Raw genomic sequence first — 19,976 nt, 5'->3', positions numbered from 1 at the left:
TCCTGAGGCATCTTGACCTACGATGTGGAGCTCGGTAGCGGTGACGTAAACGCAAGAGAGTCAGGAACTATCGGTCCTACCTCTGGGCGCCGAGGTGAAAATCTGGGTGACTGAGCGGATAGCCGTCCCCGAGGCCGCAAAGACCAAGTGCGATTCAACATTATATATCTATACTATAATGCGCGTTGTGGCCGCTAAATAGGAGGCGATTTTTGTTTCAAAATTGGGCCTCGGAAATGCGTCGAATTCTTGCAACTTTTGGCTTCGTAGGTGTGGATCATAAGTAAGAGTGTCACTGAGGGTGTCATACGTCGAATATCTTCGTGGTTTTGGAATAAATAACAACTTTTCAGAGAGCACGTCGACTGGAGAGCTCCGCTCATTCTCAAAAGCATACACAAACTTCACGCATATTCTCCCTGCCACATCAATATTAGCTTCCAGCACGTATGTAGTGCTATACAACCTGGTCCATGGTGCAGGGTATTAGCAGGGAGATTAATGATTAACCTGTTCTATTTTAGTTCTATTCGAGAAACACTGACCGGAGTGATGAGGCAAATTCTGCAGGGTGGCCTACCGGAACATGCAGTCAGGGTATCAATAAACAGTTATGCCAGGATGGACAAAATATATGTACAGTGGCCAGCGCTTGCTCTTTGATTTATTCTTTACTGATTGATGTTGTCAGTTTGAATTGCGTTCTGCATCTCTCCATGCGCCTGGCTTTGGTCCGACAGTGGCATTGGGTACGGGAGTGGGTAGGTGATATGCCTAATATGTGAGGCCCTTATTTGGAACAGGACCTGCTGTCACTGGTCTCAATGCATTGTGCAAAATAGCGTACTCCAATCAATCTATTGGGGGTTGCATGTAGATAGCAGCAATAAGTCCCTAAATGCAGTTCATTTCGTGTTTAACCTTTAATAAAACTTCAGTAACGTTAGAAATTTAATGTAGTTCAATCATCGTGCCCATTTAACTAATGTATATTACATTTCAACTTTGCCCGCTCCATGGGTATATGCTAGTACATGTAATGCAACATACCTCGTGTCGGCCCATTGTCCCAAAAAACGCTGTCTTTGATGATGAGAGGTTGTCCAGGAAATGTCAAATGATGTTGAACATTGTCAACAGGACAAAATAACAACCACGGCTGATATGTTCAAAACCACGTCAGCTTTAACGTTAAATCTTAGCGTGAAAATGTTAATGGGTTTAACTGAAAGAGATAACGTCCATAAGGATACTTAACGTAACCGTTAAGGATAACGTGACTTTTGTGCTTTTGAACAGTCGGGTCCAGAAGCCAGTAAAGAATCTTTTTATTAGAATAAAATAGGACGACTAGGACATAAATCATTACTGGGATCACTGTCCTCAGTAGAGACGTGTCCCGGATTGAATTAACGAGACCATTTGATATAAGTTTCACAACAGATCACAATCACATATACAGATAAGACAATAAAAAAACGTGACATTTAAAACCATTACATAATTTTTATAAATTTGCGATTAGTTTGATTTAAAGGCCTACACCGTTCGTAACTACTTGTGGTCAAGTTAAATAGAAATCTGCCGCAGTGCAGTTTTTATGAATACAAATTTGTTTAAACTTGGTATTCATACTATTTGTATATCAGTCTACACAACGGCAATGTTGGAATTTATATTTAGTATCTGTATAACGAACGGCGTAGGCCTTTATTGACATCAATCTGATAAGCGCATATCAAACAGAGCTGTGGGGTGGGCTAAACAACTAGGATATCCTGGACGAGGACATAATGGCAGAGAGGGGTAAGTAGCACCAACCCCTTTAGGCCCCAGTTAAATACATATTTGCAAAGGGAACAGGGGTAACCTTAAAGCGGGATGATATGCCCCTGCCCTCCCCTCACGCTACTGGTACCACCACCGATATGGGATCATAAATATATCTCCTAAAAAGACGTTTGTCAGCAGCAACCCAGCCAACTTAGGTGTAACGTTTTCGGATGTACTGTACCTCACAAAATACGTCACACTTGGGCGCTTCTGGTTATTTACCACGACGAGCACATCCAATGAGACAAACCTTTGCCTGCTACTAGAGTAGATCTAACTATTTGGTACTTTCTAGATATCGTGGAACAGCTGCAGAAATGCTCAGACTTGGTGAGCAGCAACCCAAACCTTCCCGGTGCCATCAAGCGACTGTTGGACCAGGCACTGGCTTTGGCGGAGGAGGTCCATGCACCAGAGAAGTCCGTCAAAGACAGCTCACCTGAAGGTACGAAATATACGAAATGTAAATGTACATGAACATGCACAATGTTTCAATGGTCCAGTGTTCCCCTTTCAAATGAGGGACACTGAGAAAGGATCTAGGAAGGAACTTTCCTTGTCGCCTGAAAGACAAGGGTTATGAGGACAGGACGAATGAGGGGATCAACTGCCCGAGGGAGAACTAGCAAGAGAGGATTCTCCGAGGACGAATTACTCGAAGACAACTTGTCTGGCAACAAAGTATCCGGGGACGAATATAAATGGTTCAGGAGATGCATTGTCCGGCCGTAGCTGAAAAATAGTAGAAAAGGCGATATGACAGAAGAGATGTTTGCACTGTCCCCAAACAAGAATAGGGGTATCTGCTTTCTTCAACAAATAGAATAGAAATGAATTGCAATTAAGATTAGAATACGAGCTCTCTCCCTTCCAACTTTCACAGTCTCCTTGCTAAAGATGGTTCTGCAGATCTCCGGTGCCACCAGACTACTCAACCTCAGAGACGCACCCGAGGCCGCGACGGCAGCGCTGTCCGACATGCTGCCGGCTGATGGTGTTCTGGTTCTCCGCGGAGACGCCGTCCAGGTGAAAAACAATATGAAATCTGAACAAGGTGAGCTGAGCTACCATCGAGATTGTGCAGTGAGATGACGTCATGGCTAAATTAATCTGAGACACTGGGTCTGAGTCAGAGCGAAAAATGTGCCAAGAAGGCGTTGTAGAAAGCCGCGACGGCTCGGGACAAAGTTGACAGCAGCTAACTCCAACAGTTTTCAATACAGGGTCAGCGAAGGAAATTCTTGACATGTTGGCCTCGGAGTCCAAGGAGTTTAATGTGATCATTCTGGACGATGGGTCAGAGACGCTGATCGAAGATTTTGAGGTGGGTATAGCACCGCGTAACGCCGCCATCGTTATCCTTGCCAGTGAAATCACAAAAAGCTTACTCCTCGGTGTAGCCGTCTTAAATCTCCTCCTCAGTGGAAATATCAGTCCTTCCCTTTGATGACGGATTATGGTTTGATTATGTTCTTCAATATCTCAGAGATTGACTACTTGGAGAACGCAGGCAGAATCCATTCAGGCTTCTGAACCCTGCACCCAGCACCCAGCATTTGAATGATGTTTTCACAGCCAAATCCTACGGCTAAGTTGTGATTAAATCAACGGTTTGAACTGTGGAAACTGCATCATAATGTATCTTTCTTTACAGATTGTTCTCAAGCGCCATCTTCTGGCGTTGAATGGAACCCTGTTAGTGATGTTCGCCGGTGACACCTCGTCAGTTGCCTTTAGTGCTCACATCACCGGCGACGAGCGGCTCGAACAGGTATGGCTTCGTCATATTGGTCCCGATGGTTGGAAGACATATCATGGTTTGACAGATTGCCGATATGCGCCGCTACACTGAAGTCGTGGCCCTTTTTGCCTTCCACTATTCATCACTCAAGCGTTAATTATAAAGCTCTACTCAGCTTATAGTTTCCGCCTTGACTACCACTACGATCACAACCGCAGCAGCACCACTCGGCTGCTGCTAATGATAACCTGTTGGGACGATCATATTGCAACGGAGGACTCGGCTGCCGTCAAGCAGCCAATGTCTTTCCTAAATGTGCCTACATCGATTACGAACCAGGCCCTATATATTCCAGGTAAACTTGCCTATTTCGGGTAAGGAAGTGATGATCATCCGACGCCGGTCTTCCCTCCTTGAGAAAGAAACCACTGCTATTTTGGATGATGTCTGCACAGGAGTTCAGAGACGAAACATTCTTCAGAGATTCCGTCTTGACGGAAAGGTGGCACTGGTCACAGGATCCGGACAGGGGATTGGTCGAGGGTACGCGCATGCCCTGGGAGAGGCGGGTAAGTCAATTTGCTGATCATCAACTTGATATTGACCCTGCACTGGCGCGTATGATCGACTTGACTTTAAAAGGAAAGAGATGTTTTTGGTCCAAATGTTTTCAAAAACCAAATTGTCGTATTTTACAGGTGCAAAAGTTGCAGTTGTGGACATCTTCGAGGAGAGAGCCAAGCATGTTTGTCATGAACTCCTAGAGAAGGGCATCGATGCTATGTGGCTACAAACCGACGTCACGAAAGAGGACCAGGTCAAACTGATGGTTGAGAGTGTGGTTGACCGCTGGGGAGCTCTACACATTGCTTTCAATAATGCAGGTAGAACAGGGGAGGAGGTTAGGTGATGACATCAGATCACGTGTCCATATCATTGACATAAAAAAGATCCTCGCGTTCGTTTCAGATTTTAATCAAAATCCAACTTCCATGAGTTTTAGATTATATTTGGTTATGAACTGACATTATTACAACACGGACTGTTGCTATCACTTCTCCCTCTAAGAGAAGATTCGTTGTGAGAGATTTTCATCAAAAGCTTGTTTTTTCACGAGAGTCTCAAGGGAAATTCAATTTGTTGAGCCGTGTGCACTAGTATAGGTCTTTTAAACAGAGACCGGCCAAGACCGTTTAAAGGATATCTAGAAAGTCCGTGTTATCAAGTCAGGATTCAGACCAAGGTGTTTTTGGGGTGGTTTTGCACGATTACCAGAGTGAGGGGTGAACCACCACATGATCCTTGGAAACTTTCCCTCTTATCTCCAGGAATCGTACGCTCGCTCTCTGCAGAAGATCATACCGTGGAGGACTGGAACGCCGTGATGGACGTCAACATCAACAGCGTGTTCATGTGCTGTAAGGCCGAGTACGCCATCATGGCTAAACAAGGTATTCATCATTAAAGGGGGAATATTGATATTCTGGTGGCTGATATAGTTAATTTGGTGTCTCAGTTGGATTCAGTAATAAATGTGGACGTTCAGGCGTGAGATAGGAAAGACACCATCGGCGACTTCGTGTAACTAAATCTGATCTACTTGTGGCTCCAACCGGGTCATTTTGCTAAAAAAAGGTGAATGTATTGGCTACTCAAAAGCTAGAAGTCTTCTGAACTTTTAGCAAAATGGCCCGCTTGCTTAAAGGGAGACTTAGGTAGAGCCAAGTGAGGCAAATTCTGTTCCAGAGTTACATCAATTTTATTTCCCGATGGGTTGGCCTATAGATAAAGGCCTAAAAAGCGAGTTTAGGTTTTTATCCCGAAAAAAGGGAAATGAAATTAGGCTTCGAAAGCCTCCCTGAGTCTCCCATAGGCCCACCTTGTTGCACGTTTTAGTTTCTTTACCGCAGGTTACGGAAAGATAGTCAACACGGCCTCCATGTGCAGTGTCATCGTGCTCCGCCCCCAGAAGCAGGTGTCCTACAACGTCTCCAAGATAGCCGTCCTTGGACTGACCCGGACTCTGGCCGTGGAATGGGCCGAAAAAGGCATCCGAGTGAATTGCATTTCCCCGTAAGTTTATAGTGACGAGCTGAAATTATAGCTTCTATTTGCAACAACCCTTGCTTTCGCTCAAGCTCTTCTGCATCTATAGTCACAGTCAGAAGCGACACAGCGAAACCGGTCCACTGCGTCCGGAGCATGTAACTCCACGCCGCATTTCACTTTCTTCTCTCCCTTTCAGTGGATACGTCAAAACACCCATGAACAGTTCCGATCATCTCAAACCACTCTTCGAACGTTGGGTGTCAGAAATACCAGCAGGACGCATGCAAGAAGTGACAGATTTGCAAGGTGTTGCCATCTATCTCGCGTCAGAGGCGTCGGATTACACCACTGGGGAAAATGTGGTTGTTGACGGCGGGAAATGCACTTTATAAAAAAAACGTGCTATTTCTTCAGTCTTTGGTGGTGTTCTCTTCCCGCACCTGGAGGGGGGTCACACAACGCTAGGTCTAACCCCACACGCGTTACTTTTTACAATTAGGCTTCTTATTTGTCACTTGAGTTTCCAATGCTCGTCTGAACTTTTGAAACTTGCACACCCTTTTCCTTGGATTGAGCTAACTTTTCTCTGAAATACATTAGCTGGACGTCATACATGCATTATGATCTACTGACTTGGTCTATAGCATCTCACAATTTTCTGGTAGACATTCAAAGCTTTGTCTCTTCCACAACAGTCACCTGGGCCTACCGCCTGCCTTGGACTGATCTAACATCTCACTGTGCTCAGGACGACATGCACACCACGGCTGAGCAATCAACTGCTGTAGTGTAATCCCTATTGCCCCATCAAGAGTCACCACCGTATGGTGCGCCCACCTTCATGTCAAGGGGTTGACTCTGTAATGGCTTCTCGTATTAAACTTGCATTGTTTACATCTGCCTTATTCAAGTGAATCTTCGGCACCTGCCTAACGCATTTCCACAGCTCATAAATCATTACTGGGATCACTATCCTCTAGAGACGTGTCCCGGACTGAATTAACGAAAACACTTGATATAAGTTCAGATTAGTTTGATTATAGCTGCGTTCACACTTGTTTCGCATTCATGCCGACTTCCCTATTCCGAAATACCGAAACCGATTTCACTGTATCGGTTCGGGTCACACTGCACTTGAAACTGACATCGATGCGAAACAAACCGCGTCACACTCAATCCGCAATAGACATACGCCACCTATACGTTAGATAAGAAAACTGCCCTGCAGGGTGAATGTCATTCATTCACCTGATCGTAAACTGGCGTGTTGCACACCAGTCAGTTGGCCCTCAACATCCTCATCACGCCAGATCTGCAGGAGCAGCAGCCTCTCAATACCCCAAGTTTCACTTCTCGCCGCCATTACACCAAATTAGGGCCTAAATACTTTAAAATAAGTGGTAGAAATGACAAAATTTTCAACACGTTTTCTCCATACGCTAAAACGGAAATAGAGGTGACATTAGCTACTGCGCCTGCGCGGCTTGCTGAGTCATCCACCTTGTTGCGGAATAAACTAATAAAGAGGTCACACTGCAATTCTATTGCGGCGTAGCTGTATCGCTTTGGTTGTAGCGCATCGATGTCGATACAAATCACCGGTTTCGCTAGAGCGGTATAAAGGTAATTTATACCGAATCAAGTGTGACGCACCGAAGTGGAATAGCGCCTTATTCGGGTTTCGGTATAAACCCCCAGTGTGAACGCGGCTTTAAAGGTCTACACCGTTCGTAACTACTTGTGGTCAAGTTAAATAGAAATCTGCCGCAGTGCAGTTATTATGAGTACAAATTTGTTTAAACTTGATATTCATACTTTTGTATATCAGTCTACCCTACGACAATGTTGACATTTATATTTAGTATATGTATTTTCGCAATTGGACATTTGCAAATTCAATTACAAATTCAAAAATTTTAACGAACGGCGTAGGCCTTTATTGACATTAATCTGACAAGCGGATGTCAAGGTTATCTGACAGATAGAACTAGGCCATCCTGGACGAGGACATAATGGCAGAGAGGGGTAAGTAGCACCAACCCCTTTAGGCCCCAGTAAAGACATATTTGCAAAGTGTACAGGGGTAACCTTAAACGAGGATGATATGCCCCTGCCCTCCCCTATGGGCGGTTATTACCCAAATAAAGACAAACCAAAGCAAAGACACTTGTGTAGCATATCAAGGACACGTAGATTGATACTCCTATGTGTGCCACATCAAAGACATCTAACTATGCGAAGTCAACAGACGGCGCCACCGTCTTGGGAAAAGTAAAAACGACTAGCCTGGTACCACTGGCCACCGTCAGACGACGCTGTATTGACGGGACGGACGGAGGCCAGGTTCCGGCCACCGTCTATAAATAGATAATGACGTCATTGCGGGGAAGCCTGTCAACAAATCCGAAAGCGAAACTTATATTCAGTACTACGGCGAACGCAAGTTTGGATTTCAATGAGAAATCCAGTACTTCTTTGTACTTTTCCATTGGTTAAATAAAGGCAGATTTTATCGAAATGATGCTAGAAAATGGATGCGGAAATGAATTGTTGACAAAATGAAGCTTTAAGCGTCTATTGATAATGAGCCGTCGGTTCACAATTATACGTCCAACCCGTAATCTCACAAAGTATTCTCCAAAAAAAAACTTTTGTGAACATGATTACACTTAATACACAATATTTGAGTATTTCAAGCAAGCACTACTAACTCATGTTTATTAAACACGATTTCAATATAATATAAAAAGACGTTGGAAATCAACGACTTTCGTGACTCGGAATTCCGAGTCGTGCAAAGATTGGCTGGAACCTGGCCTCCGTCCGTCCCGTCAATACAGCGTCGTCTGACGGTGGCCAGTGGTACCAGGCTATAAAAACGACATCGACAACTTCAGGTTTTTGTTGATATAAGCGACTAGCGGGAAAATGCACATGTGTTGTTATGTCACTATTGCATCTATTCGTAGTAGACTGTCGTATTTTGAGATCCCCTTTCTTTTCAACATCATCAATCATACTAGTATATCATAACCATGGATAGAGATAAGTTAGAAAACTGTGTCAACCTCCTTCAACTTTTTACTTTTCCCAAGACGGTGGCGCCGTCTGTTGACTTCGCATCGTTATCTTTGACGTGGTTTATGGTCCAGAGAGGTATTGCCTTCATGTCTTATCTGTGCTGTGTATGGCTCATGAAAACAACTGTCCATCCCAGAGAGGTTGCGGTCTAGTTTTATCTATGCTGTATCAAACAAAAACAAAACATGCATTCCAGATGTCTTTGATGTGGCATGCACATAGGAGTATCAATCTACGTGTCCTTGATATGCTACACAAGTGTCTTTGCTTTGGTTTGTCTTTATTTGCGGTAATAACCGCCCATACTCCCCTCACGCTACTGGTACCACCACCGATATGGGATCATAAATATATCTCCTAAAAAGACGTTTGTCAGCAGCAACCAAGCCAACTTAGGTGTAACGTTTCGGAAGTACCTCACAAAATACGTCACACTTGGGCGCTTCTGGTTATTTACCACCACGAGCACATCCAATGAGACAAACTTTTGCCTGCTACTGGAGTAGATCTAACTATTTGGTACTTTCTAGATATCGTGGAACAGCTGCAGAAATGCTCAGACTTGGTGAGCAGCAACCCAAACCTTCCCGGTGCCATCAAGCGGCTGTTGGACCAGGCACTGGCTTTGGCGGAGGAGGTCCATGCACCAGAGAAGTCCGTCAAAGACATCTCACCTGAAGGTACGAAATATACGAAATGTACATGTACATGTATACATGTACAATGTTTCCATGGTCCAGTGTTCCCCTTTCAAATGAGGGACACTGAGAAAGGAAGGAACTTTCCTTGTCGCCTGAAAGACAAGGGTTATGAGGACAGGACGAATGAGGGGATCAACTGCCCGAGGGAGTATTAGCAAGGGACGATTGTCCGAGGACGAATTACTCGAAGACAACTTGTCTGGCAACAAAGTATCCGGGGACGAATATAAATGGTTCAGGGGATGCATTGTCCGGCCGTAGCTGAAAAACTACTAGCATCGATCGGATAAGTTTAGAAAAGGCGATATGACAGAAGAGATATTTGCACTGTCCCCTAACAAGAATAGGGGTATCTGCTTTCTTCCACACTTAGAATAGAAATGAATTGCAATTAAGATTAGAATACGAGCTCTCTCCCTTCCAACTTTTACAGTCTCCTTGCTAAAGATGGTTCTGCAGATCTCCGGTGCCACCAGACTACTCAACCTCAGAGACGCACCCGAGGCCGTGACAGCAGCGCTGTCCGACATGCTGCCGGCTGATGGTGTTCTGGTCATCCGCGGAGACGCCGACCAGATGAAAAACAATATGAAACCTGAACAAGGTGAGCTGAGCTACCATCGAGATTGTGTAGTGAGATGACGTCATAGCTAAATTAATCTGAGACACTGGGTCTGAGTCAGAGCGAAAAATGTGCCAAGAAGACATTGTAGAAAGCCGCGACGGCTCGGGACAAAGTTGACAGCAGCTAACTCCAACATTTTTCAATCCAGGGTCAGCGAAGGAAATTCTTGACAAGTTGGCCTCGGAGTCCAAGGAGTTTAATGTGATCATTCTGGACGATGGGTCAGAGACGCTGATCGAAGATTTTGAGGTGGGTATAGCACCGCGTAACGCCGCCATCGTTATCTTTGCAAGAGAAAAATTACCAAAAGCTTACTACTCGGTGTAGCCGTCTTAAAGCTCCTCCTCAGTGGAAATATCAGTCCTTCCCTTTGATGACGGATTATGGTTTGATTATTTTCTTCAATATCTCAGAGATTGACTACTTGGGAAAGACAGGCGGAATCCATTCAGGCTTCTGAACCCTGCACCCAGCACCCAGCATTTGAATGATGTTTTCACAGCCAAATCCTACGGCTAAGTTGTGATTAAATCAACGGTTTGAACTGTGGAACTGCATCATAATGTATCTTTCTTTACAGATTGTTCTCAAGCGCCATCTTCTGGCGTTGAATGGAACCCTGTTAGTGATGTTCGCCGGTGACACCTCGTCAGTTGCCTTTAGTGCTCACATCACCGGCGACGAGCGGCTCGAACAGGTATGGCTTCGTCATATTGGTCCCAATGGTTGGAAGACATATCATGGTTTGACAGATTGCCGATATGCGCCGCTACACTGAAGTCTTGGCCCTTTTTGCCTTACACTATTCATCACTCAAGCGTCAAGTAAGCTCTACTCAGCTTATAGTTTCCGCCTTGACTACCACTACGATTCCAACCGCAGCAGCACCAGTCGGCTGCTGCTAATGATAACCTATTGGGACGATCATAATGCAACGGAGGACTCGGCTGCCGTCAAGCAGCCAATATCTTTCCTAAATGTGCCTACATTGATTACGAACCACGCCCTATATATTCCAGGTAAACTTGCCTATTTCGGGTAAGGAAGTCATGATCATCCGACGCCGGTCGCCCCTCGTTGAGAAAGAAACCACTGCTATTTTGGATGATGTCTGCACAGGAGTTCAGAAACGAAACATTCTTCAGAGATTCCGTCTTGACGGAAAGGTGGCACTGGTCACAGGATCCGGACAGGGGATTGGTCGAGGGTACGCGCATGCCCTGGGAGAGGCGGGTAAGTCAATTTGCTGATCATCAACTTGATGTTAACCCTGCACTGGCGCGTATGATCGACTTGACTTTAAAAGGAAAGAGATGTTTTTGGTCCAAATGTTTTCAAAAACCAAATTGTCGTATTTACAGGTGCAAAAGTTGCAGTTGTGGACATCTTCGAGGAGAGAGCCAAGCATGTTTGTCACGAACTCCTAGAGAAGGGCATCGATGCTATGTGGCTACAAACCGACGTCACGAAAGAGGACCAGGTCAAACTGATGGTTGAGAGTGTGGTTGACCGCTGGGGAGCTCTACACATTGCTTTCAATAATGCAGGTAGAACAGGGGAGGAGGTTAGGTGATGACATCAGATCACGTGTCCATATCATTGACATGAAAAAGATCCTCGCGTTCATTTCAGATTTTAATCAAAATCCAACTTCCCTAAGTTTAAGGTTAGATTGGTTATGAACTGACATCATTTCAACACGGACTGTTGCTATCACTTCTCCCTCTAAGAGAAGATTCGTTGTAAGTGATTTTCATCAAAGGCTTGTTTTTCCACGAGAGTGGTTCGGCCCTGTTTCTTATTTCATCTCAAGGGAAATTCAGTTTGTTGAGCCGTGTGCACTAGTATAGGTCTTTTAAACAGAGACCGGCCAAGACCGTTTAAAGGATATCTAGAAAGTCCGTGTTATCAAGTCAGGATTCAGACCAAGGTGTTTTTGGGGTGGTTTTGCACGATTACCAGAGTGAGGGGTGAACCACCACATGATCCTTGAACACTTTCCCTCCTATCTCCAGGAATCGCACGCTCGAACCCTGCAGAAGATCATTCCATGGAGGACTGGAACGCCGTGATGGACGTCAACATCAACAGCGTGTTCATGTGCTGTAAGGCCGAGTACGCCATCATGGCTAAACAAGGTATTCATCATTAAAGGGGGAATATTGATATTCTGGTGGCTGATATAGTTAATTTGGTGTCTCAGTTGGATTCAGTAATAAATGCTGACGTTCGGACGTGAGATAGGAAAGACACCATCGGCGACTTCGTGTAACTAAATCTGATCTACTTGTGGCTCCAACCGGGTCATTTTGCTAAAAAAAGGTGAATGTATTGGCTACTCAAAAGCTAGAAGTCTTCTCTGAACTTTTAGCAAAGTGACCCGCTTGCTTAAAGGGAGACTTAGGTTGGAGCCAAGTGAGGCAAATTCTGTTCCAGAGTTACATCAATTTTATTTCCCGATGGGTTGGCCTATAGATAAAGGCCTAAAAAGCGAGTTTAGGTTTTTATCCCGAAAAAAGGGAAATGAAATTAGGCTTCAAAAGCCTCCCTGAGCTTCCCATAGGCCCACCTTGTTGCACGTTTTAGTTTCTTTACCGCAGGTTACGGAAAGATAGTCAACCAGGCCTCCATGTGGAGTGTCATCGTGCCCCGCCCCCAGAAGCTGGTGTCCTACAGCGTCTCAAAGATAGCCGTCCTTGGACTGACCCGGACTCTGGCCGTGGAATGGGCCGAAAAAGGCATCCGAGTGAATTGCATTTCCCCGTAAGTTTCTGGCGACGAGCTGAAATTATAGCTTCTATTTGCAACAAACCTTTCTTTCGCTCAAGCTCTTTTGCATCTATAGTCACAGTCAGAATGCAGCAGGTCGAAAGGATTGGTAGGAACAAATTACCTGAGTCGACAAGAACTTGAACAAAAACTGCAGCGAGTAGAATAAATTGCCATGATTTCTCCGATTTTTTTCGCATTCAAAATTACTAGCGGAGTGTAACTCCACGCCGCATTTCACTTTCTTCTCTCCGTTTCAGTGGATACGTCAAAACACCCATGACCTGTTCCGATCAACCACTCTTCGAACGTTGGGTGTCAGAAATACCAGCAGGACGCATGCAAGAAGTGACAGATTTGCAAGGTGTTGCCGTCTATCTCGCGTCAGAGGCGTCGGATTACACCACTGGAGAAAATGTGGTTGTTGACGGCGGGAAATGCACTTTATAAAAAAAACGTGCTATTTCTTCAGTCTTTGGTGGTGTTCTCTTCCCGCACCTGGAGGGGGGTCACACAACGCTAGGTCTAACCCCACACGCGTTACTTTTTACAATTAGGCTTCTTATTTGTAACTTGAGTTTCCAATGCTCGTCTGAACTTTTGAAACTTGCACACCCTTTTCCTTGGATTGAGCTAACTTTTCTCTGAAATACATTAGCTGGACGTCATACATGCATTATAATCTACTGACTTGGTCTATAGCATCTCACAATTTTCTGGTAGACATTCAAAGCTTTGTCTCTTCCACAACAGTCACCTGGGCCTACCGCCTGCCTTGGACTGATCTAACATCTCACTGTGCTCAGGACGACATGCACACCACGGCTGAGCAATCAACTGCTGTAGTGTAATCCCTATTGCCCCTTCAAGAGTCACCACCGTATGGTGCGCCCACCTTCATCTCAAGGGGTTGACTCTGTAATGGCTTCTCGTATCAAACTTGCATTGTTTACATCTGCCTTATTCAAGTGAATCTTCGGAACCTGCCTGATGCATTTCCACAGCTCATAAATCATTACTGGGATCACTGTCCTCTAGAGACGTGTCCCGGATTGAATCAACTAAAACACTTGATGTAAGTTCAGATCACAATAACATATATAGATAAGACAATAAACAAAGCGTTTTTTTTTTTTTTTATTGTCTTATCTATATATTATATTGATAAATCAATAAAAAAAACTTGACATTTAAAACTATTACATATTTTTATAAATTTGCGATTAGTTTTATTTAAAGGCCTACACCGTTCGTAACTACTTGTGGTCAAGTTAAATAGAAATCTTCCGCTGTGCAGTTATTATGAATACAAATTTGTTTAAACTTGATATTCATACTATTTGTATATCAGTCTACCCAACGACAATGTTGACATTTATATTTAGTATATGTATTTTCGCAATTGGACATTTTCAAATCCAATTACAAATTCAAAATATTTAACGAACGGCGTAGGCCTTTATTGACATCAATATGACAAGCGGATGTCAAGGGTATCTGACAGACAGACCTGTGGGGTGGGCTAAACAACTAGGATATCCTGGACGAGGACATAATGGCAGAGAGGGGTAAGTAGCACCAACCCCTTTAGGCCCCAGTTAAATACATATTTGCAAAGGGAACAGGGGTAACCTTAAAGCGGGATGATATGCCCCTGCCCTCCCCTCACGCTACTGGTACCACCACCGATATGGGATCATAAATATATCTCCTAAAAAGACGTTTGTCAGGGGCGGATCCAACTTCGCTCGATAGGGGGGGGGGGGGGGCGAAGCCTCCTATACTTATACTCGCGCCGAAGGCCCTTAAGACATTCTGCAACTTTCGTTTTTCCGCCATGATACCGCGATATCTACCTGAGCAAGCAAGAGCGCTGGGTCGGAGCCTTTCGGACGCGGGAAAGCATTATAGGAGCACGTAGACGCAAACCTTATTACCAGTCGCACTGTGGTGCATGCAGGGCGTGGTAGTAACTGGTCTTTAGACACCGAAGGTATACCGGGGGTTACTCTATTGATTATAAATAATTGCGCATTGAACGATGCGGCGAACGTATTTGGAGACAAAATAAATTTTAATGACCAAAAATTAGGGTAGGCGTGCGGTCGGTGCGCGCCCCCCCCCCCCCCCCCCCACTTGGATCCGCGCCTGTTTATGACGGTTTGGGAACCGCAGTATGTGCCATATATCTCTTGGCGCCCGTCCACTGTTTGGTTTCTCTTCCCAGGAAGTTCGAGCCAGTGACCCATACACTGGATCGGTCCTACCTCTGGGCGCCTGAGGTGCAAATCTGGGTGGCTGAGCGGATATCCGTCCCCGAGGCCGCAAAGACCAAGTGCGATTCAACATATATATACATGTAAGGCAACATACCTCGTGTCGGCCCATTGTCCCAATAATGCGTCATGTGAGTCCGCCCAGCAACCCAGCCAACTTAGGTGTAACGTTTTCGGATGTACCTCACAAAATACGTCACACTTGGGTGCTTCTGGTTATTTACCACCACGAGCACATCCAATGAGACAAACTTTTGCCTGCTACTGGAGTAGATCTAACTATTTGGTACTTTCTAGATATCGTGGAACAGCTGCAGAAATGCTCAGACTTGGTGAGCAGCAAACCAAACCTTCCCGGTGCTATCAAGCGGCTGTTGGACCAGGCACTGGCTTTGGCGGAGGAGGTCCATGCACCAGAGAAGTCCGTCAAAGACATCTCACCTGAAGGTACGAAACATAAGAAATGTACATGTACATGAACATGCACAATGTTTCCATGGTCCAGTGTTACCCTTTCAAATGAGGGACACTGAGAAAGGAAGGAACTTTCCTTGTCGCCTGAAAGACAAGGGTTATGAGGACAGGACGAATGAAGGGATCAACTGCCCGAGGGAGAATTGGCAAGGGACGATTGTCCGAGGACGAATTACTCGAAGACAACTTGTCTGGCGACAAAGTATCCGGGGACGAATATAAATGGTTCAGGGGATGCAGTGTCCGGCCGTAGCTGAAAAACTACTAGCATCGATCGGATATGTTTAGAAAAGGCGATATGACAGAAGAGATGTTGTCCCCTAACAAGAATAAGAGTATCTGCTTTCTTCCACACTTAGATAGAAATGAATTGCAATTTAAATTAGAATACGAGCTCTCTCCCTTCCAACTTTTACAGTCTCCTTGCTAAAGATGGTTTTGCAGATCTCCGGTGCCACCAGACTACTCAACCTCAGAGACGCACCCGAGGCCGTGACGGCAGCGCTGTCCGACATGCTGCCGGTTGATGGTGTTCTGGCCATCCGCGGAGACGCCGACCAGATGAAAAACAATATGAAATCTGAACAAGGTGAGCTGAGCTACCATCGAGATTGTGTAGTGAGATGACGTCATGGCTAAATTAATCTGAGACATGGGTCTAAGTCAGAGCGAAAAATGTGCCAAGAAGACGTTGTAGAAAGCCACGACGGCTCGGGACAAAGTTGACAGCAGCTAACTCCAACATTTTTCAATACAGGGTCAGCGAAGGAAATTCTTGACAAGTTGGCCTCGGAGTCCAAGGAGTTTAATGTGATCATTCTGGACGATGGGTCAGAGACGCTGATCGAAGATTTTGAGGTGGGTATAGCACCGCGTAACGCCGCCATCGTTATCTTTGCCAGTGAAATCACCAAGAGCTTACTACTCGGTGTAGCCGTCTTAAAGCTCCTCCTCAGTGGAAATATCAGTCCTTCCCTTTTTTAATGACGGATTATGGTTTGATTATGTTCTTCAATATCTCAGAGATTGACTACTTGGAGAACGCAGGCGGAATCCATTAAGGCTTCTGAACCCTGCACCCAGCAGCCAGCATTTGAACGATGTTTTCACAGCCATCTCCTAAGTATGCATAAAGAGTATTTATCATCCCGGCTAAGTTGTGATTAAAATCAACGGTTTGAACTGTGGAAACTGCATCATAATGTATCTTTCTTTACAGATTGTTATCAAGCGCCATCTTCTGGCGTTGAATGGAACCCTGTTAGTGATGTTCGCCGGTGACACCTCGTCAGTTGACTTTAGTGCTCACATCACCGGCGACGAGCGGCTCGAACAGGTATGGCTTCGTCATATCGGTCCCGATGGTTGGAAGACAATATCATGGTTTGACAGATTGCCGATATGCGCCGCAACACTGAAGTCTTGGCCCTTTTTGCCTTCCACTCTTCATCACTCAAGCGTTAATTAAGCTCTACTTAGCTTATAGTTTCCGCCTTGACTACCACTACGAACCCGACCGCAGCAGCACCAGTCGGCTGCTGCTAATGATAACCTGTTGGGACGATCATTTTGCAACGGAGGACTCGACTGCCGTCAAGCAGCCAATGTCTTTCCTAAATGTGCCTACATCAATTACGAACCACGCCCTATATATTCCAGGTAAACTTGCCTATTTCGGGTAAGGAAGTGATGATCATCCGACGCCGGTCTTCCCTCCTTGAGAAAGAAACCACTGCTATTTTGGATGATGTCTGCACAGGAGTTCAGAGACGAAACATTCTTCAGAGATTCCGTCTTGACGGAAAGGTAGCACTGGTCACAGGATCCGGACAGGGGATTGGTCGAGGGTACGCGCATGCCCTGGGAGAGGCGGGTAAGTCAATTTGCTGATCATCAACTTGATATTAACCCTGCACTGGCGCGTATGATCGACTTGACTTTAAAAGGAAAGAGATGTTTTTGGTCCAAATGTTTTCAAAAACCAAATTGTCGTATTTTACAGGTGCAAAAGTTGCAGTTGTGGACATCTTCGAGGAGAGAGCCAAGCATGTTTGTCACGAACTCCTAGAGAAGGGCATCGATGCTATGTGGCTACAAACCGACGTCACGAAAGAGGACCAGGTCAAACTGATGGTTGAGAGTGTGGTTGACCGCTGGGGAGCGCTACACATTGCTTTCAATAATGCAGGTAGAACAGGGGAGGAGGTTAGGTGATGACATCAGATCACGTGTCCATATCATTGACATGAAAAAGGTCCTCGCGTTCGTTTCAGATTTTAATCAAAATCCAACTTCCATAAGTTTTAGGTTAGATTGGTTATGAAATGACATCATTACAACACGGACTGTTGCTATCACTTCTCCCTCTAAGAGAAGATTCGTTGTGAGAGATTTTCATCAAAAGCTTGTTTTTTCACGAGAGTGGTTCGGCCCTTCTTCTTATTTCATCTCAAGGGAAATTCAGTTTGTTGAGCCGTGTGCACTAGTATAGGTCTTTTAAACAGAGACCGGCCAAGACCGTTTAAAGGATATCTAGAAAGTCCGTGTTATCAAGTCAGGATTCAGACCAAGGTGTTTTTGGGGTGGTTTTGCACGATTACCAGAGTGAGGGGTGAACCACCACATGATCCTTGAACACTTTCCCTCCTATCTCCAGGAATCGCACGCTCGAACCCTGCAGAAGATCATTCCATGGAGGACTGGAACGCCGTGATGGACGTCAACATCAACAGCGTGTTCATGTGCTGTAAGGCCGAGTACGCCATCATGGCTAAACAAGGTATTCGTCATTAAAGGGGGAATATTGATAATCTGGACGCTGATATAGTTAATTTGGTGTCTCAGTTGGATTCAGTAATAAATGTGGACGTTCGGACGTTAGATAGGAAAGACACCATCGGCGACTTCGTGTAACTAAATCTGATCTACTTGTGGCTCCAACCGGGTCATTTTGCTAAAAAAAGGTGAATGTATTGGCTACTCAAAAGCTAGAAGTCTTCTCTGAACTTTTAGCAAAATGACCCGCTTGCTTAAAGGTAGACTTAGGTTGGAGCCAAGTGAGGCAAATTCTGTTCCAGAGTTACATCAATTTTATTTCCCGATGGGTTGGCCTATAGATAAAGGCCTAAAAAGCGAGTTTAGGTTTTTATCCCGAAAAAAGGGAAATGAAATTAGGCTTCGAAAGCCTCCCTGAACCTCCGATAGGCCCACCTTGTTGCACGTTTTAGTTTCTTTACCGCAGGTTACGGAAAGATAGTCAACCAGGCCTCCATGTGCAGTGTCATCGTGCTCCGCCCCCAGAAGCTGGTGTCCTACGGCGTCTCAAAGATAGCCGTCCTTGGACTGACCCGGACTCTGGCCGTGGAATGGGCCGAAAAAGGCATCCGAGTGAATTGCATTTCCCCGTAAGTTTCTGGTGACGAGCTGAAATTATAGCTTCTATTTGCAACAACCCTTGCTTTCGCTCAAGCTCTTCTGCATCTATAGTCACAGTCAGAATGCAGCAGGTCGAAAGGATTGGTAGGAACAAATTACCTGAGACGACAAGAACTTGAACAAAAACTGCAGCGAGTAGAATAAATTGCCATGATTTCTCCGATTTTTTTCGCATTCAAAATTACTAGCGGAGTGTAACTCCACGCCGCATTTCACTTTCTTCTCTCCCTTTCAGTGGATACGTCAAAACACCCATGACCTGTTCCGATCATCTCAAACCACTCTTCGAACGTTGGGTGTCAGAAATACCAGCAGGACGCATGCAAGAAGTGACAGATTTGCAAGGTGTTGCCGTCTATCTCGCGTCAGAGGCGTCGGATTACACCACTGGGGAAAATGTGATTGTTGACGGCGGGAAGTGCACTTTATAAAAAAAACGTGCTATTGCTTCAGTCTTTGGTGGTGTTCTCTTCCCGCACCTGGAGGGGGGGGGGGTCACACAACGCTAGGTCTAACCCCACACGCGTTACTTTTTACAATTAGGCTTCTTATTTGTCACTTGAGTTTCCAATGCTTGTCTGAACTTTTGAAACTTGCACACCCTTTTCCTTGGATTGAGCTAACTTTTTTCTGACATACATAAGCTGGACGTCATACATGCATTATAATCTATACTGACTTGGTCTATAGCATCTCACAATTTTCTGGTAGACATTCAAAGCTTTGTCTCTTCCACAACAGTCATCTGGGCCTACCGCCTGCCTTGGACTGATCTAACATCTCACTGTGCTCAGGACGACATGCACACCACGGCTGAGCAATCAACTGCTGTGGTGTAATCCCTAAATTGCCCCTTCAAGAGTCACCACCGTATGGTGCGCCCACCTTCATGTCAAGGGGTTGACTCTGTAATGGCTTCTCGCATTAAACTTGCATTGTTTACATCTGCCTTATTCAAGTGAATCTTCGGAACCTGCCTAATAATGCATTTC

General features: G+C 45.2%; 3 protein-coding genes across 4 annotated transcripts; all 3 read left to right on the top strand.

Moving 5' to 3' along the window:
- Positions 1–1,718: 1,718 nt before the first annotated feature.
- Positions 1,719–6,517, top strand: LOC135502121 (2-dehydro-3-deoxy-D-gluconate 5-dehydrogenase-like). The gene is made up of 10 exons (XM_064794706.1): positions 1,719–1,806; positions 2,129–2,278; positions 2,717–2,887; positions 3,057–3,157; positions 3,488–3,604; positions 3,930–4,143; positions 4,273–4,458; positions 4,903–5,025; positions 5,485–5,647; positions 5,820–6,517. Exons 1-10 carry the CDS (start codon positions 1,794–1,796, stop codon positions 6,013–6,015), a joined length of 1,434 nt encoding a protein of 477 aa, XP_064650776.1. The 5' UTR covers positions 1,719–1,793; the 3' UTR covers positions 6,016–6,517.
- A 652-nt stretch (positions 6,518–7,169) lies between these two features.
- Positions 7,170–13,751, top strand: LOC135502122 (2-dehydro-3-deoxy-D-gluconate 5-dehydrogenase-like). 2 transcript variants are annotated; one of them, XM_064794708.1, is made up of 11 exons: positions 7,170–7,246; positions 7,593–7,648; positions 9,235–9,384; positions 9,839–10,009; positions 10,179–10,279; positions 10,611–10,727; positions 11,050–11,263; positions 11,392–11,577; positions 12,046–12,168; positions 12,631–12,793; positions 13,060–13,751. In XM_064794708.1, exons 2-11 carry the CDS (start codon positions 7,636–7,638, stop codon positions 13,247–13,249), a joined length of 1,428 nt encoding a protein of 475 aa, XP_064650778.1. In that variant the 5' UTR covers positions 7,170–7,246; positions 7,593–7,635; the 3' UTR covers positions 13,250–13,751. The 2 variants fall into 2 exon arrangements, with proteins under 2 accessions (XP_064650778.1, XP_064650777.1); XM_064794707.1 differs by lacking the exon at positions 7,170–7,246 and having other exon boundaries at positions 7,493–7,648.
- Positions 13,752–14,288: 537 nt separating this feature from the next.
- On the top strand, positions 14,289–19,926 carry LOC135502120 (2-dehydro-3-deoxy-D-gluconate 5-dehydrogenase-like). The gene is made up of 10 exons (XM_064794705.1): positions 14,289–14,367; positions 15,373–15,522; positions 15,968–16,138; positions 16,307–16,407; positions 16,769–16,885; positions 17,209–17,422; positions 17,552–17,737; positions 18,206–18,328; positions 18,791–18,953; positions 19,220–19,926. The coding sequence occupies exons 1-10, from the start codon at positions 14,355–14,357 to the stop codon at positions 19,413–19,415; spliced, it is 1,434 nt and encodes a 477-aa protein (XP_064650775.1). The 5' UTR covers positions 14,289–14,354; the 3' UTR covers positions 19,416–19,926.
- Positions 19,927–19,976: the final 50 nt, after the last annotated feature.

This window comes from Lineus longissimus, chromosome 18 (genome assembly GCF_910592395.1).
Source record: "Lineus longissimus chromosome 18, tnLinLong1.2, whole genome shotgun sequence".
Classification (NCBI taxonomy): Eukaryota; Metazoa; Nemertea; class Pilidiophora; order Heteronemertea; family Lineidae; genus Lineus; species Lineus longissimus.
Note: the sequence above shows the minus strand (reverse complement) of the source record. Positions and strands in the feature narration are given on the sequence as shown.

Bases quoted from the DNA above. Each gene is read 5' to 3' on its own strand.
- LOC135502121 (XM_064794706.1), top strand. The intron at 4,144-4,272 runs GTAAGTCAATTT...CGTATTTTACAG, and splicing joins GCATGCCCTGGGAGAGGCGG to GTGCAAAAGTTGCAGTTGTG. The intron at 5,026-5,484 runs GTATTCATCATT...TCTTTACCGCAG, and splicing joins CGCCATCATGGCTAAACAAG to GTTACGGAAAGATAGTCAAC.
- LOC135502122 (XM_064794708.1), top strand. The intron at 9,385-9,838 runs GTACGAAATATA...CAACTTTTACAG, and splicing joins CAAAGACATCTCACCTGAAG to TCTCCTTGCTAAAGATGGTT. The intron at 11,264-11,391 runs GTAAGTCAATTT...TCGTATTTACAG, and splicing joins GCATGCCCTGGGAGAGGCGG to GTGCAAAAGTTGCAGTTGTG.
- LOC135502120 (XM_064794705.1), top strand. The intron at 17,738-18,205 runs GTAGAACAGGGG...TCCTATCTCCAG, and splicing joins CATTGCTTTCAATAATGCAG to GAATCGCACGCTCGAACCCT. The intron at 18,329-18,790 runs GTATTCGTCATT...TCTTTACCGCAG, and splicing joins CGCCATCATGGCTAAACAAG to GTTACGGAAAGATAGTCAAC.